The sequence below is a fragment of the Gallinula chloropus genome (assembly GCF_964237585.1).
Source record: "Gallinula chloropus genome assembly, chromosome: 4".
In the NCBI taxonomy this organism is placed as follows: Eukaryota; Metazoa; Chordata; class Aves; order Gruiformes; family Rallidae; genus Gallinula; species Gallinula chloropus.
The window spans coordinates 74,842,221-74,867,814 of record NC_140088.1 but is presented as its reverse complement, the minus strand read 5'-3'; the positions used below and the strand labels follow the sequence as shown (position 1 = coordinate 74,867,814).

At 40.8% G+C, this 25,594-nt stretch overlaps 1 protein-coding gene across 1 annotated transcript in view; it reads right to left on the bottom strand.

Annotated features, from left to right (window-relative positions):
* Positions 1–18,402, bottom strand: part of TECRL (trans-2,3-enoyl-CoA reductase like) — a gene marked incomplete at its 5' end in the record, with an annotated part of 64,059 nt that extends 45,657 nt beyond the window's left edge. Inside the window, 2 exons of the mRNA XM_084262980.1 lie at positions 2,714–2,765; positions 18,169–18,402. Coding sequence (XP_084119106.1) covers positions 2,714–2,765; positions 18,169–18,402 — 286 coding nt within the window. The remainder of the gene's footprint in view (positions 1–2,713; positions 2,766–18,168) is intronic.
* Between the last annotated feature and the right edge of the window lie 7,192 nt (positions 18,403–25,594).

Below are 25,594 nucleotides of genomic sequence, written 5' to 3'. Positions count from 1 at the left end.
CATAGAGGCGGTTTTGCTGAAGTGGGAACTGAGGAATATTTCTGTATTTGTCCCTGAACTTCTAGGTCCATATTCTTCTTTTTGCATAAAAACAGATCCAAATCACTGTTTGACTGACTTGGAACCTACTGAGTAGTAACATATTATGTATCACTCACATCCCGTTTCTTTTATTTTAAAGAGTAACAGCCTCCTGTGCTGCAATTCATACCTCAGTCTATTTCCTCCCTTCTTGAATTGGGCAGCAAAAAACTTATCGGCGGCAGAGATGATGCTTGTGAAATTCCTGCACAGGGGTTCCTCTCACTGAAGGGCTTACAAGATACCAGCTGAGGAGAAAGCTTAATTGCATGGGTGATCAAAGAATATATGAAGACAGGGAGACTGTAAGGGGGTGCGCGTAGGAGTGTGTTTTAGCAAGAGATTGTAGAGGAACACGTGAGTCTGGCACACATGAAATGACAGAAATGAATGCATGAGCTAGTACAAAATAGCACGCTAACCAAAGGCATCCCCTTCTCAGCTCTCACCTAAAAAAACTATTCTGTAAGCTGTCATCCTCCAAACTATATGAAGAGAAAAAAGAGAAGGTTTGTTCTTTGCAAGTGGGAGAGGGGGAGGGGAGAGGAACCTCATGAGGCAACAACATCTAGGCTGAACTGGAAAAAGAGATCAAAGCAATGAGCTGGAATAGGAAGAAAGGATACAGGACATGGACACAGTGTACTCCCGGGAATGGTGAGAATTGAACTAAAAAGCTGAAAACAGAAAAAGCATCGAAGGCACATGCCAGCCCTTCTGTGTGCTGTAAAACACTGTACTGCCAGGGTTTTGTTTCAAGATCTGTAACACACTTTGTTGTATTGTTTACTGTCTTCCTTTACTCTCAGCTATACTTACAATCACTGAGAGTGTTTGAGGGGTAAGGTACCGCTAAATAAGAAAACAGGTACCATTAAAACAGCTTATACACAAACTTATACTATTTTAGCCCAAATCCATTCAAAACCTCATTACAGTTAAATTGGCATAAACCTCTGTGCCGGTGATCTTCAACTTTTTTAAGCTGCATCAATATAAATCCAGTTTCCATTGATTAAGAGAGTCTGGGCAAAAATGCACTGCACATCACAAAATGATGGGAGGACATACTCTCATTGAAATACTAAAACATACGCACTTCGTCTTTTCATATTCCACTGAGGGGTTTTACCCACTTTACATTTTTACAAGCCCTTACAGGGTGTTTTAGACCAGTCAGGTCAACAGCCCTTTGTTTCATCAATTGAACATTTGTGCAAGCACAGAAGCTTTCAGCTGTAGCATTTTGTAAGATTCTAAGAACAGAAGGAAAACATAATATTTCTTCTACTTACTCCAAACTCTGTTATTACTGTCTGACTAAAGCTTTTTTTTTTTTCCAAAATGTGTCTAGCCTTTAGCTGAATAAACCCTTTTGTTTTATTTAAAATAATGAAAACCATCATCTAAGATGCTTACTCCAACAGTAAACCATCCTGCCTCTTGGAACCAAATACCTCATTTCTTAAGTTTCTCTGGTCTTCACTTCCAACCCTCAATTCTCGTTGCACCTTTTTCTACTCAACTAAATACCTTTGAGGTTGTAGGAAGTCCAGTTCAAGTTAATAGGCCTCAGATAGACCTGAACATCTCAAATGTGGGTGACACTCAAGGTTACCAGTCCTCACCACAAGTAGCACTTTACTTCACACAGGCAAGAAAATAAGGAAAGAAACATTTCTCAGTCTAGGAGCAAGGGAGGCACAATTAGGGCCTCTACAAACACAAATACAGCAGTATTTTAGCATTTCAGAACTCAAGGCACACTATACACACATACACATCCTGTAGGTTTCATGTACATTTGGCCCCAATCCCTAAAATCCTAACCAGCAATTCAGTGGATAAGGGTAGATGCCATCAAACATTGGCACTTGGGTACTTTTGTTGCTCTTTTCCCACCTTTCCAGCCCAATGATAAGGGCTGGAAGCACGTGCTTAAGAGGAGGAAGAAAGGAAGAAACCAGCAAAACTTCAGGAAAAAACAAAAAAAAAAAAAGGGGGATTTTCAAGTATGATTTCTCTCATCTCTTCCCATGTACAGGGTTTGGATCTACAGTCTGTATGTGCAAAAATTACCCTCTTCCCCACTATTTTCTCCCCTCCTCATGGACATGAAAAACAAAAAAAAACAGTACTAGAAGAGAGGGAGGTTGCCCCTGACTTTTAAGGAAGGCTGAGTCAGTTTAAAGTCAGACTGCCTGCACAATCCCAGGTAAGTCATTCCATCGCTCTGCACTCAAGTTCCCCAACACAGTAGTTATTTGGTCTATATGGTCTGTTCATGGCCAGCTTGAAGCACTCTAATGCTACTGAAGCTTATCTAATATTACACTGTGAGGGCAAATGCAGCTCTGGTCTTGAACTGACAGAGTGTAATGTTAAAAAGAGGACAGAAAAGAATCGCCCCTCATGGGCTGCCAGTGATAAATTATGCAGTCATCTCCTTCCAGCCTCTCACATCTGCAATAGCATCAGTAGAACCTTAGTTCAAACACTGCTGTTACTTAGCACTGGGGCTGTCAAGCCAGTCTCAACTTTCATGCAAGATTTCATAAAAAATAAATCTGACAGTTTCTCCAAGCTGAAAGGCCTGTAACCATGCCTCCAGCCTGCAAGCCATAGTACTTACATGCTTTGTGAAACTTGTGCTTCACATCAAGAAGGGTAGATGATGGAGGTACCTGCAAAAGAAACCAAAATGCATACAGATTAACCTTTCTTCTTCACTCTGAGATCCCCTCTCCCTCCTTAATAAGGAGATGATTCAATTTGTCTGCAAGATCATTAGACAATAATGAAGCAAAGCAGCAAATATGCTTTCACATGTTGATGTTATAAAGGATTGTCCACACTCCATTCACACATTACCCTGACCCACCTGTGATTAGCCAACGGAAGTTTAAAATCCCAAGTGTCAAGAGAGAAAGCTGCTGGTCTTGCTTGGGGCAACAACTGTTCCTGTGGGACAATTTGAAGGGTTAGGTTTAAAGTTAGGTATAGGCAAGCTGGAGCCTGGCTCTTAGGGACATGAAATGGTTTTCCTGGTGGGCCAGTAGCAAAGGTGGGAGGTTCTGTCCTTTCCATGTGCTGTTGTTCATGCATACTGAAGCAATTCAGATGTCACAGTGTTAAATAGCTGTCTGGAGGGGTTTGGGGCTCTATTTTATTATCCATATTGATTTTTTAATTTTTAACTTCGTAGAAAGTGTCTGAGAAATACAGAATTTACTTGAGTGAAAGAATAAGAATACTTTGCATTTACAAGGAAAGGCAATGGAACACTTCAGGAAGTAATATGTTGAGCTTGATATCAAGGTGGCAAAACCAGGTCTGCTCTTAACAAGACCACCCCATTGCAGTTGACAGTGATTTAATATTTTATATTATTCATTTAAGCACAGGAACTGAAAAGTGAACTGAACTATGTCTTAACCATAGGGTTCTGCCTTGGGTCTAGTGAGAGACCTCATTACTGCAGTTGGCAGAATACAGAAAACCACCCTTTCTGGAGACTTTCAGCACCACCTGAAGAGTATAGGCTAATGCCAGTAAGAGGTGGTGGTGAGATGTAGCAAAACCTCAAGGAGCAGCAGAATTTCTTTGCACTGAGGTAGAGAGACTGCCATGACACCATTTTTGCTGGTTGGGCACTCATCACCCGGTGCACTCCAGCTTCACTCAGTCTAACCAGAACACAGTGGTTTCCTGATGTAGCATCCTTGGCAGTTACACAGGAACCCAACAGTTCTGCTCTGCAGAAGCTTGTCTGTCTCTTCCCACCTAAAGGTTTCTGTGGGGTTTGCTGGGCAATCCAATTTCCTCTTTTGTTGCATTAGTTAGAACTCATACACTTAAACATTAATTGACTTACTGAGCTTTGTTTGGACCTTGGTACCATCTTTAACCTGTAGCCCCACTTCTTCCAAATGTGATTAGTGATATTAATCTATATTATCAATATAGAATCATAGAACCATGGGGGTTGGAAGGGACCTCGAGACATCATTGGGTCCAACCCCCCTGCCAAAGCAGCTCCCTAGCTTATATTGCACAGATAGGCATCCAGATTGGTTTTTAATATCTCCAGAGATGGAGACTCCACCACCTCCCTGGGTAGCCTGTCCCAGGGCTCTGTCACCCTCACTGTGAAAAAGTTCTTCCGCATGTTGGTGCGGAACTTCCTGTGCTCCAAGTTGCAGCCATTGCCCCTTGTCCTGTCTCCACAGACCACTGAAAAGGAGACAGCCATTTCCCCCTGCATCCCATGCATGAGATATTTATAAATATTAATAAGGTCCACCCTTAGTCTTCTTTTCTCTAAATATTATCACTTATTAGTGATATTAGTGAATTCTGAAAATTATCGCACATGAAAAATAGAAAAGTAAGAAATCCTGCTAGGAGGGATCACTCAGCACTTTAACATCAGTTGTTTTGCTGAGAAGATTGAGTCTGGAGAAATACTCATGTAAGACTCAAAAGCAACAAATCAGTACAGACAGAAAAGGTTTGCTCTTATATAATTTGACACTCCACACAAATATACTACATACATGCCAGTAATGCTTAGGAGTAAGCTGACTTGTTCCCAGGAGTAATATGAACAGGCAGCAAGCTCAATACAGATTTCAATGATCTAAAGCTTAACAATACCTGCACTAAATAGTATGTAAAGTTCAGATTTTTCCCTAGTTTTTTTCTTGGTGTTTCAATGATAGTGTGTTCTTTCCCACAGTTACAGAGGGGTTTACTGGGCACTGGAAAAGTCTGTATTTGCAGATGCTGCTCCAAGTGAACCTCTGCTTGAACCCTGAGTTGTCTCTCTGATGCACCTACTAAGTGATGCCAACTCTACCCAAATCAGGGGCTGGACTCCTTGAAACCAAGGACATACCCTTGACCCCTCCCTGACATCACTAAGATCTGTGTTGCACCCAAAACACGTTGAACAGTACTGGCCCCGGAGAGGGACATTGCCCTTGGAGTTCCTGAAGCCAGCTGGGTCCCTTTTCTTTCCGGCTACAGGGAACAATAGAAGAAGCCATCTCATCTTTCCCAATTCAAAGAGGAAAGAAAAATGTTTTATCTGTACTCACAACACTTAAACCATTCCATGCAACATCCACTAGAATAGCACATCTCCCATAGTCTACATGTGTCTTTCCTTACAATCTGTGCAACCACTGTGGACTTGTATACAGGAGATGGGGGGAGGCGTTGGTGTGGGTGCTTTCGAAACCTCTAAAAATATCTGAAATTGCTTTCTCACACCTTCTAATCTCACACCTGTGAGGTCTGGAGCCCAGAATCTGTCAGGTGTGGAAGTGATGTTAGCTGACAAACACCATCCAGCACACAAGGCTGCAGACCAAAATCTGTCATGTGTCCTAGCACAGGGCAGGTGTGCCATTGTCAGCTCAAGGACGGGGATGGTCTTTTCTGATGTGATGGAGGATCATCTGGCTTTCTAGATAGGGCATAAACTAGGTATACTGCAGGGTCTGCCTCTCTACAGATCAACATCTCACCATGCCAGGTTCCAGCAAAAAGTAGCCAGGGACAACCCATGCTCTGGAGGGCTGATCATCTGATTAAGTCAAGGGAAGCTGAAAGACTGTTAAGCAGAGTGTGCTCATAGAGCAGCACTAGCTCAAAACAGCAAGAGCCCAGGGTCTCTGTCTCCTGCCCTCCTGAGTCTGTGTTGACTTCAGGGTAGCGCTGCTTTCCATCACATTTCTAGTCCAGCCCTTCTCAGCAGCTCCACCTTTATCTCCCTCCCCCATTTTTCAGCCTGAGGCTTTCAGTGCTTTCTCCTCTCCAAATCCTGCTGTGTCAGCCAGGGGATTCAAATCACCTGACTTTAGCTACTAAAAAAATCAGCTTGTGGATCGGGTCAACCTGTAAGACCATTCACATGCTGTAGTTTAAAAATTACTGAGTGCCTGCCAGGGTTGGGCTTACAATGTCCTGCTGCAGCAGAGGAGCCAGTGAGTGTGCCCATGTGGGGGGATGCGAGCCATCCTACACCCCCTCTCCAGCAAGCAGAGCTGGTACTTAAACCACATAGCTGCAGCTGGCAGGGGCAGGGAGCGGGGAGGGGGGGGAGGGGAAATGACACACAACTGTGCTCTGTATGACACCTATGAGAGAGGCAGAGCTCATTAGCAAGAGCACTGCTGTGCCTGAGCACATCCAAGCTGCTTTAGGCTGGTTTGAATCCTGCCAGCTCAGGCCCAGGCACTCTGGTGGTTAGTGGCAGCCTGGCAGCGCTGCGTGGCACCACACTGTGCGGGCTGCCTGTGCCCGGGGAAAGCCTGGGCCGTGCATCAGCCAGGAGGGTGGGAAGAGGTTTGTTTTATGGGCCAGCTGGCTTGGAGAAGGACCTTTCCACTTGAGACAAACTACACAGATCGTAAGTTGAAAAATAACACAACTACCTTCCTCTTCAGAATGGGCTATGACATAGAGGAATCACAGTGTCCTTTCCTGGGCAGAATAATGAGGCTATAGCCACAAAAGAATGAAATACATTTTTTTATGATCTTGATAATTCTGTGTCCCTTTTTTTAAAGACCTCATAAAACAACCGGTGAAGTTATAGATTCTAATATCGATCAACGTGAAGATGGATGCCGAGACACCAGCTTACACCTAAGAGTGTCCTCTTCGTAGACCATTAATTATCTTTTGTTCTTTTCATTGTACATCAATACAAGCTAAAGAATTGTAAGAACTGGAACAGCATCTGCTCTTATTACCCTTTGTGCTAACTGAATAAAACACCCTGGAACATTTCACTGTAATTATTAATCTTGCTCTCCTTTTATTCTTTTAAATTATTTCTGAAAATGTTATAACTTTCCTTTTCCTCTATTTCAGCACTTTTCAAATATGAAAAGGGAAAACAGAGTGAAAGACCACCCTTGGTTTATCTAAAAGGATATTTTCCAATTTCATTGTAAAAACACATCTTACTTGGCACATACGTCTCATGGTCAAGCCAGTTTCCCCTCCAAATTCTTAACTTGCAGTCTAACACCAGATTTTAAATATACTTTCTAGAAAGTTGCTATCTTGTAAGCTTCAAGACTACTTTTTCTTCACAAAAAATGTCATGAAGGAAAGATTTTACAGGTGGGGGTTGCATTCATTACACTTTTCATTCAGAAAAGGCTGATTTGAGAACATCAAATCCTGCTTTCCTGTACCTTCAAAGCAAAAATACTTCTACTTTTCCATTTGAGGGAACTTCTTATTTCTTTAGGAATTCAAGACTGAAAGGACGTTCTGGGGTCATCCATTCCAGTTCTACCCTTTCTTTATGCAGCAATGCACGAAGCACCACATTTCTTTTTAAAATTTAAAATACTGTATTAGTAACTTAGGCTGTGACTCAAGGAAGAGCAGTAAGTGGAAGATATTATGGGAACTTAATACTGTCTTTTGTGAGTACAAGCTAATCAGGTAGTTACCCACTTTCCTACCTCTTTTACATTTATAAGTCAAGGAATTATAACAAATCTGGTGATCTGTATGTAATTGTATCACCCATTTCTCGCACTAAAGAACTATATTGGGGTTAGAGGTTAGCAGAATATCGGTAAGACTATGAATAATAGAATTTTGACAAGTAAGTGAACTTTCATTCAACGCTTCCCTTGGAATGTTTTTTTCTCCTTGTGACATGTCAGTACCCCTGTGCTGCTGAGTCGCCCACTTTCCAACAGGCATTTTCCACAATTGCAGAAATTTGGAAATCCTGCCGCTCCAGATGCTGCTCATGTGTTAACCACACATGGCCCCTTCTTCAGACAGGGTAAATCTGGTCTTAAAAAGGTGACATCAGCTTATTGCAGCTGAGTTTCTGACCCCACAACAGATAACCAGCTAGCAGAAAAGCCAGCTAATTTCCAAATCCAGCACTCAACAGCTACTTCATTATTCCTGCTTTTGCACCCTGTCCTTGCTCTGGGACCATGCTGCATTGTCAGAAATCAGCAACATTTCACAGAAAGTTAGTCAGGAAAACACTTGTTCTAATTGATCTCTATGATTTATAAATCAGATTACTTTTTCTTATAGTTATTGAAAATTAGGTACTGTTTTACTGTAACCGCCCTCAGTGTGTCCCATACTGACCTCTTGTTAGCCATGTAGGACCAGTGTTCTGGTCATGTCCAAAGAGGTATAAATAGATGAGCCCACTGAGGGAATGACATAGAAGTAAGGACATATAGTTGTCAGCAGCTACACAAAGGGTTTATATTTAATTTAATACTTCACTCGGTAGACTGCCATGAGCTGCCTACTAAAGAGCTAGCTCCAATCTCGAGTCATTCTTTCCAGAAGCTGGAGGTATTCAAAACTATGGGTTTAGCTTGAGTTGGTTCCAGTATACGTGAGTAGGTGGCCGTATCGCTTAGTAATCTCCTAGATAACTGCCTGGTCACATGGATTTTGGCATATGAGATAATCCAACTGACTAATATCCCCACTGACTCTGGGTCAAAACGTCTAAGAATACACATAATCACATGCTTACTGGGTAGGGTCATGTCAATTTACACCAGCCAAGTTTGTGCATAAAGATGTTATATTTTTTCTGTACCGAAAGCTGAGTATTTGTATATAAAAAAATCCTCTCCCTTTGCAAGAAAATTTCTGAAAAAAGTGCCAAACACCAGAAGGAGCTTTTTTTCCCTCTGCTAAAGATGGAAGTGGAAGTAAAGAGCATGTAATCCATTAGCAGACAGAAGGTGTGCAGGCCATTCCCTCAATTTACAGAATCCACCGTGTTCACCCATTTCTGAGCAAATATGACTAGAATTGGTATGCCTCCCTGCCTCCTGACCTTTTGTTGAAGGGAACTGGGTAAGGTTGGTGCATTCACCTTGAGAGTTGAACAGCAGAGCCACTCAGGAAGCTTCTGTCACAGCACTTTTCTACCAGGAAAATGGAATTGTTCTGGCAAAACTCTGGATGTGTAAATTCGCATTGACTTCAGATTTTAAACATGAAAATAGGAAATGGTTCGGGGTTGGGTTTTGGGGAGCTTTTTTGTATCTTTTTTTAAAATCCTGCTTCAGGAACATGCTGAAAATTCAAGTCATTGTGCTATTTTCATATCTTTTATTTCTCATAGGTATGAAACTTTCATTACTTTTGCATTATTTTATGACACATCAATCATGATAGTGTAAAATAATATAACACATGGCTCTCGTGCCATGGAAAATAGGAAACCAAGTAGGAAATAATATTCAAATAAACATACTATTAAATTGTAAAATAAATTGCACTCAAAATGAAATATTTATTGTGTCATAACAGATTGGAATATTCCAAAATTAATTTTAATACCATCTTTCCCAAATTCTACCTCATAAAAATTCAAGACTCATTTGTTTTTACTGTAATTTGCAAAGAAAACAACATTTGGGATATGCACTTGAAAATACGAAAACCAAACCCAAACAAACAACAAAAGCAGCAGCAACAGCAACAATAAAAAAAACCCAACTTTAATTTTGACCAGTTCTTCTCAGGAGGAAGTTGGAGCTTAGAGTTTTGTTTGGATTTTGACTGCCAGTCTTAGCACTAGCATATAGTTTAACTGTGAAATCTCACTGATTTTTTTCTTCCTTTTCCCATCACATAAATGTAGAGACTTCTGCTTGCTTTTTTTATACCTTTGCAAACTGCTAACATTTAAAAACAAGGAGTTCACCCCAGAAACTCAACCAATACTTAGCACAACAACATCAGAAACTATTTTGGGGGCGGAGGGGGGGGGGGTGTCTGTGAAAGCGAAAAAGCAAGAGTGAAATCAACTAACTCAAAAGAAAATTCACAGGAGAACATATATTGGCAAACCAAGTGGTTCTATGGGTGTCAGGGCTAGTAAAACCTTATTTTCAACTAGCAAAGGACCCCAAAGCTTTTTCTAACTGCCCCACATCCCTCCCCTCTCTTTTTTTTTCCACCGGGCAAGAAACTGGATCTATTTTTCTCCTGTGCACTTGATGTTTGTCCAGTCAGAACGTATGCTAGCTGACAGCTGGCCACCATTAGCAACGAAGACTGCACTCTGCCTGTGCTCCCTGCTCTGAAACACTGCTACCCAGCTCCCAGCTCCCATTAGACAAGCAGGAGCTAAGTAATCTTTTGAACCTTTCAGAGGTATTTAGATTCAGACAGTAGGTCCAAAGTTATGTTGGGGAGAGCAGTCAGGGAAAGATAGAGAGACAGACAGCCCATTGCAGTCCATGAGGGAAAGTGCATAGATGAGAAGCAGAAAGGAAGGGGAAACGAGGGTGATAGTTGAGAACAACTAGATATCATCAGATCAGTTAGAAATCTAAGTACTTTTCACCACGCCAAGTGCAATGAAGAGATGCTTGCTGCACTCCTCATACAGATTCTCTGACTGCCACGGTTTGTTCTTTTGTACTACAAGCTGTATATATTTAAAAAGGAAAGCTTGCATTTTATGGACTTGTTAAAATCCAAAGTGTAGGCAGATATATTATAATAATAGCATTAATATGTACTGCTAGATATTTCTAGATCCAGTACTACATGGCTCAGGTATTTTGTGAAGAATCACAGGTCTGATTTCAGAAAGAACCTGAAGCATGTTCTGATGGACCAATAAATCATGGGCAGGTCTATTTTAATGCACCAATAATGCCTATATGAGATGCCATTATGGACCTGAATTTCCATCATGAGTTGTGCTGGTTAGCTATTAGACTAATAAACTACCTACAGCTCCCTGTGGTCTTATAGTACTCCAGTACATGCATAATGTGCAATAATCTGTGAATTATCTTTGATGCAATAAGGCAAATGATACACTTTTGGCAATATCCACTGCTCTGGTAGCATACCTGGCTTTTACTGCTGGCTGGAATGGATCATGTTCACGAAGAACCAGAGAACCACTCATGTCTCAAGAATTCATTCTCTTGTTTTCACTGAACTTTGAATCAAGCCTAAATTTTTTGTATCATTTATTATTTTTATCTCTCCCTTTCTCCGCCCCCCAGGCTTAGACTTTTCTGTACAAAATAAGAGATGTATAATACCTGTCATTTAAAGGCACTTATAAGCATCGAAAATTAGTATCAGCTGAAGCATTAGTTTTCCATTTAGGCATTAGTCTTGAGTAGTGGCTTCTAGAATTCTTTAAATTATCCCTTTAAAGATGTTAATGCACTAGTTACCAGCTTTTCCCCTCCCCAGTCTCGCCTTGATAAATCCAAAGCCATTTCTCCAGGTATTCCATTTCAAAAACTGTTGTAACAAGAACAGTGACTGCAAAGAGCAAGCAGAAATTATTGTCTTGCTACCTTTTTTAATCTGAAATTATCTGTAGCTATACTGACATTAAATGATGTGAACTTCTAGTAGAGCAGGAAGAAATTAGTTTAATGAATTGCTTCAACAGAATTTGAATATTTTTGCCTATATTACCAAGTGTAACTAATAGCTGAGGAAGAAAACACTACTGTCATCACACCCAGCACTGGGGGGTAGGTGTAAGATTCAGTTCTTATGGGCAAAAAAAGCAGCGTAGACTTTATAACGTGTTTGTAAATGTAATGTATTTTCTTGCAGTGCTTCTCAGCAGGAACCAGTTCCCTGTTGTGCTGTATGCTGTGAAAACATTGAAAGAGACAAGGCACTATGAAATCCTCCTTCCAAATGGACACAAAAATAAGAAAGGACTTCTCCAGCGATAAGCCTAGGTTCATCTAGTTTTGTGTCTGTGTTCCTTCACCCGTACTGCCTAGTATCCCTAGTTTGCAGGACTGCACAAATGCATGGTCTTCCCCTGAAACCCACTTCCTTTGACATAGCTGTCTGGTCAATCCTTCTGCACATCTTTGACATCAGAGGCAGGACATGTCTAAGTGTAGATTGCTAGAATGAGAAAGATTATAATCTTAAAAACCCTACACATGAAATGAGGCCACTGTGGAAGTGCACAGATTCATTCCCCCCACAAGGACAAATACAGAGTCCTCTGAAATTAAATATTAAAATTCCACGACCTGGGGGGCAGCGGGGGTGGGGGAAGATTATACAAAGCAATGAAAATATTAATCTCTTTCCTAGGAGAGAGGACTACTTTGCCATATGTCCCTAGAATGAAGCAAGTTAGGAGAGTCTGATGTAAAAGGCAATGTGCTGGTACTGCAAAGAGCTCCTCTCCAGACTTTCACTGCCTACTTTAATGATTGTATTAGCTCACCTAAAATGAATGTGGTATCTCTCACCTCCAAGTCACAGTATGAGAAGTTATTTTTATTTGCTGGAGATGACTACACAAAAGAAGCTGGCAACGACTGTTCTTGGCTGCTCACTTCCTGTGACGGAGCTGCAGCTCACAGGCGGGAGTAATGGATTTCTAATACCGGAGATCCCTTTTCTGCATGTATCTGACTTTGTTGTCACGCCAGCCTAAATCCATTGTATTGCCAAACTATAATTTGCAGGTGCCAGGACAGTATTATTTTTGGTGCTTTACAAATAAAAATGCTCGGGAACCCCTTCAGAGACAGACAAGCCTTTCAGAGTAATCAGAATATGCCCTAATTCATGTTTGGCAAAAGATGCAGAAATACACATATTTAACAGCAGGAAGAGTTGTACATTGCAATTGACAGGATCAATGCAAAGATCCATGTTACACAGGGAGCTGCAAAATAAGCAACAAAAGGACAGGCCCTGTGTGGGGGTCCTTTAATTTAAGAAAATAACGATGTTCACGCGACTTTCGCTGCAGGCATTCTACAGCATGTGTACACCCACAAGCATACAGCTAAATGTCCCTACAGAATAAATCGTTAACCACAAGCATTTAACTATCAGCAACCGGGTTTTCCAAAGAGATTTCAGTGTGAGAGGGCAGTGGGTACATGGAGACCTGGTTTAAGGAACAGTGGGGAAGTAGCGTCACAGAATCACAAGATGATCGGGGTTAGAAGGGACTTCTGGAGATCATCAGTCCAACCCCCCCTGCCAGAGCAGGATCACCTTGAGTGGGCTGCACAGGACAGCATGCATGGAGGTTTACAATGTCTCCATAGATGGAAGACTCCACAGCCTCTCAGGGCAGCCTGTCTTAGTGCTCTGCCACCCTCACAGTAAAGAAGTTCCTCCTTATGTTTAAGTGGAACTTTCTATATTCAAGTTTATACCCATTACCTCTTGTTCTGTCCCTGGGCACCACTGAAAAAAGACTGACCCCATCCTTCTAACAACCACCCCTCAAGTGTTTATAAGCATTGATAAGATCCCCCCTCAGTCATTTCTAGGCTAAAAAGTCCCAAGTCATAGTGTCATAGAATCTCCTGAGTTGGAAGGGACCCATAAGGTTCATCAAGTCCAAGTCCTGGCTCCACACAGGGCCAGCCAAGTTAGAGCATGTGACTGAGTGCATCATCCATTGTCTTTGCAGCACACACAGAAAAAAGGCTCTGTCCAGCACGCCTAGGGAAGCCAGCTTTGCTCTGAAGGCCCCAAGAAGTTTTCTGGAAAGAAGGGCCACTATGTAGCAGCCAAAACCTGAGTTTGCACCTCTGTTTACAGCTTAACTTGCAAAATTGCATAGCACAAAACTACTGAGCTCTGAGGCTTTCAATAGGAAAAAGCTTTCTTTGCTGTTTTACCCAAAGGTGATTTATTCTGTAAAAACTATATTGTGCAACACTTTCTGCTTTAAAAGCTACTCATGCAAAATTAATTACATTGCACTATGTTTGTGGGAAAATGCATTTTACTACAAGTTAATTTGAAGAACAAAATATTATACAATGAATGCTGTAACAGAAACAGTTATGAGTTACCTTAACAGCATTTATAAATCATATCACTGCACATCGATAACTTTAAAACTAACCTACATCAGGCTTTTGGAATAATGTACAAGTAAAGCAGGTTTTGAGCAGCTATGTTTTTTTCATAAGTTGTGGCTGACAATGAAAAATGCGGATTATTTGTTTAAAAACACAAAAAGGAATTATTTCCTTTCATTTTTAAGACTTGATGAATGTTGCATGCTCTATAGTTTTCTGCAGCTTTTTGGAAGTAATCTGGTAGCCAAAATGCTCAGATGTTTTAGGAGACTCTTTCATTGAAAATATTTCTAAGAAGAAATCACTAATGACATGTCCTCCCTTCTTTACAGACATACAGGAGATCCTTCCATAGAAATTAAAAAATAGCAAGGAAAAAAAAGGACTTGTGTTCATATAGGTTCACCTGCTGTTTTACTCTGGCCAAAGAAGGGATTTATCACCTGCTGAATGCTTCTTTCACTCCTTGAGCAAAAAACCTGCACAACTCATGTTTCAACTTGAGAACATCCTAAAATAAAGCAGCATTGACTTGTATGTTGAAGAGACTGAAAAGTCACCCACAAGATGCCCAACTGTTACTTATCACCCCTTGATTGACTGTCAAAATACAGGGCAATTTTCTTGTCTCACTTTGCCTAATAGTGGCTTTCAGCCACCAGCTATTGTAAGGCCCTTGCCTGCTTGGGTAAACACCGTTCTGTTCTCAGATATCCTCCCCTGGAAGGGATGAAATCCACCCGGGAATCCATCAGTCAATCTAGACTCTTGCCCTCTTGAGGACAAGAGCAGGACACTGTTTGGACGTATCCTCGTCACTTCAGCGCCTTTTGTCCCCCCGCTGCCATTGCATCAGAGCACCAATACCTTTGGTCACACAGGTATAGTCAAAGGGTACCTCCTCTGAGCATTTATATACTGCTTTTTAGGACAGAACAGAGATGGAGTCTAGGTTTCAACTAGCTTTATTAGTTCCTTTTTGAAGCCTTTTTCTAACTGTTAAAGGTAGCCCTGCTTTTGTCTAGAAGCCACCGGTGCCTACTGTCCTTCCAGAAATAGTTTGGGGGCATTCTGTAGAATAACTTGGGGGGGAGCATGAGGGGGTGCTGGATGTGGGAATTGAGACAGGTTTGTGTTTCCTCCCATCTCTCCCCACCCCCAAAACCTGAAGTCTCTTTTCCATGACATCTCACCTCAGAATTAATTTCTATACCAAAAGCAAGGCTGGGGGAAAAGGCCTCACACTGCTATTGCTCTTTTAAATTTTTTAAGTACCTCTCTGGAAAGGCTCGTGTACACCAAACTACCGCATAATTTTATATCCATAGCAGAGAAAGTCCCCAGAGCAGGTTGACATTATTAAATAAAAGAAATTATAATCCTATAAAGAATGCTATGCTCAAAGTACACATGTGCAAAATGAACTGCCAGTGCTGCTGACTCTTGTGAATTTACTTCATATTGCAGGATTAGGTATTTTTCTTCAAGACCCAGCTTCTGGAGGGAATGAGTATGGGACAAAATGTTTGGGGTTTTCCTCTTCTACTGCTTTCTTTCAATATATATATAATTTTTCTTGGCCTTTCTTGACTGTGGAAAAGCCTGCAGTACGATGTGTATTTATCTTAAAAACCAGGCAAATGTGTGTTTATTCTGTTCCCTTAAGCCAAACTTAAAGACAATCAAGACCTTATACTAACCACCCAGTTCACTTAATAAAAGTGACTGATCCTTCGCCAAAGTGTAAGATGGATAAGGAAGCCAAAGAAAATAATGTTATTTTCATTTTACAGATGGAGAAAAAATTCACAGTTACTTATGCTGGATCCAAAGCCTATTGATGTCAACCGATTGCTCAAGATCACATAGCCAAACACACCTCTTCTAAATCCCCAACACTGTGCTGAGCACAAGACATATTTTCTTTCTAAATACCAAAATTAGTTAGATGTATCAGCAGACTTTACAGTGTTCCCACTAATCTGAATAGGATTCATAAGCTATGCATATGCAAGAGTCTCATAGAAACTAACCCTCTGGAAGCAGTGACTGGTATTTAACCACAAAGCATTAATCATCTAATCACACTGCCTTTGTCTACTAGGTAGAGAAAGAAAGGGATCTTCTCTCTGCCATTATAATATAGTTTGCCCCTTTAGATTTATTAATTTAAGAATATTACAAACAAATTTGCTAAATCATCATAGTCCGAACTACTAAAAATATTCAGTAAGATTGTAAATACATACATTTTAAAATCTATGGTTCCTATACTCTCCTGTTATAAATCCTGACAAGTAGTAATTACATGCAACCCCAAGAAATTAAGATAATCATAATTCTCCTACAAACAGAAAACAGGCATTAGGAGTGTCATGTCGGGTCTGTATCAATGTTATATTTAATTAAACAAAAGATTATACATACTCCAGTAAAATGGTCTCATTTTGCTCTCATAACCAACTGAAATGGAGTTCAGCGATGCTAACAAGTGTTCACAAAAGTAAACAACTCAACTTCTGTGCTTTTTTCAGGGTTGCCTTAGGAAAAGATTATCACAGCAAATTCAGGGATTTATCTAGGTGAATGTGCATTCAAAACCCAAATTCTTCAGACAGTCTTGGAAATCTCAGCCTTGCACTACTATGCTTGCATCAATCCCTTGGTACTGTGCCAAAAAAGAAAAGGGAAGAAAAAGGTTCATGCTGCTAGCCATGGCCATGTAAGTGGAACATAGATTCCTGAGCAGATGCTTTCAGTCTACAGCTGATATTGGTCCTCTGTGTGTATTTTACCTCTATATGGAGAGTAATTTGCAATCACCACTCATAACTCTTTTTCCACTGCTACAGGGGCAGAGTCCATCATCTGAAGAAGATGTAGAAAATGTTCAACCTCATCAAAATTCAGAATAAAGATTAAAACGCAGCTCTGCTATTGTCCCAGCAGACTACAGTTCATCCATGCATCATGGAAGCATCTCCAAAATGCAGCTCTTCACGTAATTCTGTGAATATATGTCTCTTAATGACACTAGAGGAAAGCTTAAGGTAAGAAACAGACTCAGTCTTTTTTTTTGATTGAAACCTTATTCAGTGTACTATTTTGAAAACCCTCTCTAATAACTGTATCAATGTCACTCATTAAATTAAATAATACAAAATCTATCATTAGAATTGGTACGAATAGGGACCATATTTTTTGACCACTTTGTACATGTTTTCCCTTTGACCAGATTAAAAAAAAAAGAAATCAATAAATGTTTCACACCACTAAGAGTGAAAAATGAGATATTAACCTTTAACTAGCCATACATACTGCAAGAACACACTTTAAATGATCAAGAACACTGGAAACCTGGTAGCATTGCACCCTGCATATTTCAAAGGCATTAAATTAAACATTTCAAGCAAAATTATCCACTGTTTCCAGCTGTTGCCAATGAGGATAGGGGAATTTTTTCAGTTTTATTTTTTTCTTCTAGGAAAACAGTAAGTCTCAAAACTCTACTATGTTACTGAAATATCCTATAGTCTAAATAGATTAGGATTCCCATTTCATGGCACACAAAAGGCTCACTTTTTTGCCAAGGGACAAAGAATCACAAAAACTATGATAAAAGTATTTATGAAGCATTATTTCATCTGTTGTTTACTGTGTTGTAAACTTCCTTCCCACCCAGTCTTCTCATCCTACTTACACAATTTCACTGCAGTTCATTTTTTTGTTTCACAGTATTTTTTTGAAAAAAAGTCTCTTTAAACCAAGACACTTTGTTTAAATATATTTTTAAAAACTCAATAAATATCTCCAGGTTCCTGCTCTATCAGATAAATAGGGTTCAGCTGAATATATTCTGATGCCAACAAGAACCCACAGCATTGCAGAGATGCTAAGCTTTACAGGTGTGTTAAAACTGAATATCTGTTTTGAAGGAGATGTTTAAGTATCATTCTCTGAAATTAACACTGTAATCTTAAGTGTCTAAGGACACACACTGAGTCCACAGAGCAGGTCTAAAAGAAACCAATGTTGGATTGTTTCTCAAAATAATGGAGAAAAACAGCCCAGGATTGCGACTAATTAGAAGTTCCAAGCCTCTCCCAGAGAAAAGAAAGTATTTCTAATACAGAGTAAGACCACACCAGAGTGAAAAGAGAGTGCCTGCACTGGCACCATGAGAACCAGGCACGTCCCCAACATGCTGGAATAACACACTCACCTTGTCCACAATGCAGATCTGCTTCTTGCTTTGCATGTCAAGAATTTCCACTTCAAAGTAAGTGACTTTTGAATGTTTGAGCACTGGTGGTGACTTGAGATGGCCAGCAGAGAGGACAAGCTGAGACAAGTTGAAGAAAGAGCGGGTGTCATTGCGGGACATGGACAGAGCTCCTCCATGAGCTGCAAGATCGCTCTTGTGTTCTGGAGCGCTGGGTTTCTGCCTCCTGTGCATGGTGTGACCCAGCAGTAGTGATCATCATGTCAACATCAGAGTTCCGGGGGGAAAATGTTTCCTCCCCACATCAGTTAGATACAGTCACAGACTGATGAGACTCGAAAGGTCAAGTGGTGTTCCATTTTAAGAGTACTGTCTTATTTAGCAGGAGTGAAAACAATGGCTCTGTAATCCATGTCTATATTTAACCTGCTATTGTGATGTGCTGTGTTGCTGCTGCTTTTCCTTTTTCCTTTTTATTCAAAACGTCATTCAAAACATATCTCGCAATTCCTGATTAGAAGTCGTCAGATCCTGGAATTCCAGAGCCCCAAAGGCATAAAGAATGATTGCAGCAAATTCCACTGCTATCTGCTGAAGTAGATGTTTCAAAGTGTCCACACATACATGCATCCACAGATATATATGTGTGTATACATGCTTTATATACGCACCTATGTGTGTGTACGTATGCACCCTTAGTATGTACCTACAAAACTACATCAGATGTCATCTACTCTACAAATATTTACTAACAAAATGCCAGGAATTCATCTTCAAAATTTAAGAGTTGCTTATAAATATAAAGAGGGTCTTGTACCTGCGCTATAGTAGGGTAGAGCTTTCCTTGCAGTTCATCCAGGTAAACTCAACTGAAGTAAAGCAAGTCATAAACATAAAGGCACTAATTCTGGGCTTGGATAATTTTACTGTTTTCTTATTCTTTCTTATTCTTGCCTGCAGCAAGAGAAAAGCAGCCTTAATGGTAAAAATTACCATTACTTAAAACAACAAATTTTGTCAAAAAAGGGCTTTCCCAAGCCTTGTTTAAACTTCATTTTTCCCTGTATGACTTTTTCCTAGGATATAATAGAACTAGTAGCACTTTTGGATCCTGAGATTCCCCCTAAATTTCCCTGGGCTACTTGGAATTACAGTCTTAGAAGGACACCACAGACTTCTGCAGACAGCTCTTTCCAGCAGAGGGAATTCTGAATATATTTGTACATGGTAAAAACCCCAGAGAAACTCTGATCACCATTACCAAAATCATATAGGGTTATTACAACTGAGGAAATTTAATTAAGTGAAAAAAACCTTCCATGAGAGAAAAAAACCTACACAGCTAATACCCCCTCTGGAATGCAGGGTAGGAACAGAGCAGGTCTCTTTTCTTTGATTCTGCTATAACTTGCAGAAAATTCAGTGGTCACCACATCTTGTCTAGCAACACATGACGAGAAGCTCTGTGAAATAAAAGAGAAACTAACTGACAGGTTGGTGCAAGCATTAAAAATGAGAGTGAGGGGGACCCCCAGAGGAAGGCGACTTCCAAACTAAAGCTCCTCTCCTGACAATATTCCGAGATACACTCATTTTCACATGTCATAGTTATATAGTTGTTATACATAGAATAATCCATGCTACATCAAGTTGTAGCTGTGCTTAAATTCTGGAGAATCAAGCCTACATAAATGAAATGTGTTCTGCTTATAGACATGGAAGACACATAGGAGAAGGAAGCCAAGAATTAGCAGAGGCTGAGTGGGGCTGAGCTCAGTGGTAACAGGATAGAGCATTTGAGACAACGAAATACTTGCAATGCCAAGAGCTAGTCTATTTTTTTATTATTCATTAGCAAGTTGTTTTGATTAAAAAGGCTAATAATCCATCTCCTAAGATCACAGAATCACAGAACGTTAGGAGTTGGAAGGGACCTCAAAAAATCATCTCGTCCAACCCCCCTGCCAGAGCAGGATCACCTAGACTAACTCACACAGGAAAGATGCTCTATGTAGATATGACACCACAGACCTGTGTGCAACTAAGGTACAAAAGTCCCTGTTACCTGTTGATGCCGTCATGCAGCCTTTGAATGCCTTCCCTGGCTTTGCTCATGGAAAGCCCTGACTCTGGACATGCAGGTGTATAACAATATCTACACCTAATACAGAATAAGGATTGAATTTTGGCTACACTGAAATCAGCTAGTGTCTTGCAATTGATGCAACACAATGTTAGACTTGAACAAGATTATACCTTGGCTAAAGAAGCGCACCTGTCTCTGAGTTTAGATGAAAGATGTGCAAGGAACCACCACCTTGGTGGAGTCAATACAGCAAGCAGAAATTTTGGTGTAAGCTAAACTTGGAGACTGACAAATGGTTGGCTAACTGTATGGGGCTTGCTAAAAACAGTCAGGTGGAAAATACAGAACACACAGGTCCCAAATTCCAAGTGTGAGGTACACTTAATTGAACAGAATGCTATAAGGAAACACTGCAAACTGCTGTACAAGAGATGAGACAAGCTGGTAATGAAACATTTTAGCCATAAAATCTGTGAATCAGTGAGTTGCAATAGCATATATTAATAACTTTCTAAATTTATTTCAATTCAAAAGCAATAAAGAATAATATTGATCATCATGGCTTATTTCTGTGTATATAAGGAACTAGTGCTGCAGTCATTACTGTGGATATATTTATAACATTTAAAATTATAACATCTGAGCTGCTTGTGCAAAAAAAAAAAAGCTTTTGATTTACTGCAGACATTTCAATGGGCAGAATTTTATTACTGACCAACAAACACTTGAATATCCGAAACAATTCCAGGAAAGTGCTTAGGAAAATGTATTTTTATTTTTTCAATCTAAGCTAATCATATGCAATTTCAGTGTTTTGATAAGCAATAATCTCTACAGAGCCAAATAGTTTGCTGACATAAAGTACTAGGGCTTCCCTGAAGGTGACCGGCCCTTTTCTCGCTGCATTAAAATACGGGGTTTGGATTAGACTGCAGCACCATGTCTACAGCAAAATACATTATTTGCATATAAGGTGGATAAGAACCACTCTACCAAAAATAATCAGGGATAGAGTTGCCACCTAAGCTCTAAAAGGGAGATGCATAAAAGCAGTGGAGATTTTGCCATTAATGTGACAAGTGTTGTGTTTGCTTGAAATGTCATTAATGGGCTTGAACGTTCTGGCTCGATGTGAAGTAATTTGGCCTGTTGTATATAGAAGAGAAACATTAATTACTGGACAAAAGGCACATCTTCCCTTTCAGTGCAGTGATACGTACCCCATCTCAGTCCTCCACACTGGAGAGGGGGAGTCTGAGCACATGGGGGCAAGTGATCAGTCTTACGGTGATTTACTGATCCGTACTGCGTGGGCACATGCTGCTGTTCCCAGAGCTATGGCATGGGCTACTAGCCAGCAGTCACCGAGTCCCTGACCTCAGCTTCATTCTGGGACTCTGAGAGGAGTCAAAGAGCACTCAGAAAGAATTAGATCATCTCTGACAGCTTTGACTTGCGCTAAATTTCCTGCCATATAAGGGGCTGATATTTTTGAGGGGCCACAAGGATGGGCATAACTGTTCTTGAACTGTGGCTCTACCTCCTCTCCTCACTTAGCACTTGGCTGACATGAGCCATTTTGCAGACGGGCAGGCATTTTGTTAAGGCATCCTTCTGAGAGGCACTTTTTCCAGGAGGGAGGCAGTGTCTGCCCCCAAAGCACGCAGCAAGGCCATCATTTCTAGTTAACCGAGCCGATAATGTTCTCACAACAATATTTTGCACCCTTCCAATAAAATATCTTGAAACAAGCATTAATCGGTGCAAGTTGTGACAAAACAGCTAGCAAAACACTGGACAGGGACTAAGACTTTGCACTCGGTTTCTGCTCATGGCAGTTATTTCCTGCGAGGTGTTGGGGAACTGCTGTTTTCCCTGCTTTCCCCTTCCCATTCCACAGGCTTTCTCTGGGCAAGGCTCTCTTTCATTGTGTATCTTGCAGACAGCATGGCACAAAGGATTTTCACATGATCCCAGCTGGGGTCTTAAGGTGCTTTTGAAGTTCCTCTTCATCTTTGGTCATGTTTTGCACTCCTCCTTCCCCAGAGAACTTGTCATCTCCTTTCAGCCTGCTGAATGTCAACTGTTAAGTCAGCAACAGGAGGTCATCTCTTTCTGTCCAGACGTTTTTCAGCAGCCCCTCACACTATGCTTTTTGATCCCCCACACTCTGAATGCTTGGTGGGAGCAGTCTCATTTCTTTCCCACTGGCTTTGTGATGCCAAAGAACTGAACAATGCCCTCAAAGACGTAAGAGCCCAAAGTATGTGGGGTTCGATACTCCAGGTCATGCAACCTAAAACAGAGCAGATTCCCAAGGCCACGCAAACTCTCTTCAGTGTCACATTTTTTGAGATTGTGCCATTCATTTTGCTGGGGAAGAAGGTGCTGGGACCGAGTGCTCAACTGCAAACAAGTAGTGAGATGCCCCAGCTAAAGGAAGTCTGAACCAGCATGTTCAGGTGGTGCATATCATGCCCCATGGCCCCACCACCCCTGCTCAGCAGGTGCATAGCCTAACAGTTTAGGAGTAGGTTTACCAGATTATTTGGGATTTAATGCTTTTAAATACTTGATTTGATTGTGTTACCATATCATATTAGGAACAACTAGAATGTACTTCTGAAGTATAGTGAAAATCTAAGTGTGTGAAGTCTGCTGATAGAAATGAAGAACGTAGATCTAAGATTGCAGTGTATAGTATGTGACATTTGATACTGTTATTCCCAAATACTGTTTATAAAGCTACAGGATGGGGGAATGGACCAAAAAAAAGACACTCCACAAGCATTTGGAGTTTTCTCGCCTCCAGATGCCTACCTCAGCAGCCTCAAAATCAACATAAAGTGTTGAGTCTACAGGTGCTTACATACAAAAAGCCACCTGGAGGAAACTCACAGTGCTACTACTAAAACAACTTGGATGCTTTAATTTTCTCTAAATCTCTTAATAAATATGTAAAGGACAGGACAGAAAGGCACAGAAGGAGAACGCATTGATTCTGTAACACAAAACAGTCCTAAAGCTATTTTAAATAGCGGTGAAGTAAAAAGTAGACCTCATCGGTGCTAAGGGACAGTGCAAAAGTGGTATACACCACGTTCCACTCCCCCTCCTTTAGCTATACTGGCAAGGGTCCTCAGCAAAGGATGACAGCCATTCTGACCCCATGAGCTGTGCAATGGAAACATAACATGGCCAAAAGCCACAAGCCTCAGGACACATCCTTCAGAGCCTCTGAGAAGGGAGAGTCCAGAGAACAGGTTGCAAGCAGGTCCCAGGGAGCTCTTCTATCCACCTTGTCCACTTCCAGGGGAAGTTTTTACCACCGTCCATCACAGCAATGGAGTTCTGCCCACTGTTTAAAATCTCACTCTAGTAGCCTGGCTTTATCCTTCTGGCTTTGAAAACTGAAAATGTTGACTTTAAATTTTAGTGTGGGTGGTGTCAATTAGAAGCAAGTTCACGGTGCAAATCTAATCCAAAGCCTGTGCTTATTTTGTCCCCCACAGATATCCACAAGAGACATAAGCAAAGCCAACACACAAGCGCAGCAGTTCTATCTGTAAGAGGTATAAAGTGAAACATCCACCCCCAGCCCATCCCACACAAACACAGACCTACTTCTCTACCAAAATAAATACAGAATGACACATAGCTCAAATCTGATGACAGTAAGGCTGTATTGTAAAAGACAGCTGTTGGACTGCAGCATAGAAAAAGCCTGAGGAGATGCTTCTGGTGACGAAGAGGCCCAATGGAATCTTTGTAGGTGACCTGCTAGATGAATCTTTTCATGCTATTGGCAATAAATAGCATATTTTCAGGTGTGTGGCTGAACATTTTCAGTCCTTGTTTAAATCAGTGCTAATTGTGCTGTTCCTGATGGTATTAGCTCTCATTATTTGAGGCACGTGATGCTCTTTTCCCCTACATACATGGCATTTGGAAGTACATGACTATGTAAAATGTCTTTTTTTTGTTGTTTTTAGCTTATATACTTTGTTATTCTTTTTCAGTTAGGTAAATGTGTAACCCTTAGAGACATACAGGGTACCTGAAAACTTGACCTCAAAAGGCCTAGAAGCAAAGTTGGTTTTTTTGTTGGGTTGTTTTTTTTGTTGTTTTTTTTTGCTTTTTTTCAAAATAAAATTATGATTTTTAGGCCAGTCTTGGTATTTTGCAGACAGTCAGGGAGATCAATAGTGTCTGAGTTAAGGCTGTTACACGGAAAATATGCTTTGTACCCCATTGTTTATTTGAGGCCAAGATTATAAACCAGTATTAGAGAGCAGACAAAGAAATGTCACCCAAACTTGTCCAGGAACTACTTCTAAGGAAGATTCCACTGACCTTTACCTGAAGAATCTTCCCTACAGCACTACACTCACCCTTTAGCATCTCCTTAAGCAGTCTTTGGTTTTCAAGGGCAACTGGCATTTTCATACATTAGCCTTAATAAAGTGTGATGTCCCCTTACTGCATCATCAATTCTACCTAATAAAATGTCACCTCAATTAAAAAGGTTAGAAAGTTGCTTCCAAATGCCTGGCTTCTTCACAACAGGCTTTGTGCACTCTCATGTGCCATCGCTCACTTGAGGAAAGTCGCTGTGATGAGCTTCCCGCAATCTCGGCACCCGCACTCATGCACAGGCGCAAAGCCAGCAACAAGGCAGCATCCAGGTGGATTAGAGTCCTCAAAGCACCGACAGACAGAAAGTCTCCATGTATTTCACTGTGGCTTTATGTTATCATGCTACTCCTGTGTAAAGAGAGAGGACTGAGCGGATTAATGAAGGACAGGTGCTGATACTCTGTACTTTGCAGCAGTGTAAGCTTACTTCGTGTCCTCACTTAATTTCAACTGACTGTATTACTGACAGCATTTTTTTAATCCCCCTCCAAGAACATATCCTGACAAGATAATGAATTGTAATTTCACAGCGTAAGATCAAGTAACCACATTATCGGAAGCTGATCAGCCATTAAATAAGGATGATGAAAAGAAATACAGTAAGGCAGAGCCATTTTTCACAAACAGCAGCAGTACAGAACTGGCAAATCTACACGTTTGCAGCTGAAATTAAATGCATCTTTCTTTTGTGCAAAACTATTATGGGCCAGATGAAGTTGGAGTCGCTTGGAATAGTTTCAGGAAAGCAAAATGTTGTTAAAACATGCAATTTTCATTGACACTGAAGCACTTAAATAGATTTACTCGTTCAGATGAAAAGATTTTGAGGTTCAGAACAGTCTGCCCCCCCTAATAATTTCTGATGAGTAGGAGGGAAGAACAACCTTGAGTAGCACACCTACAGATTCCTAAAGGAGCTATTTC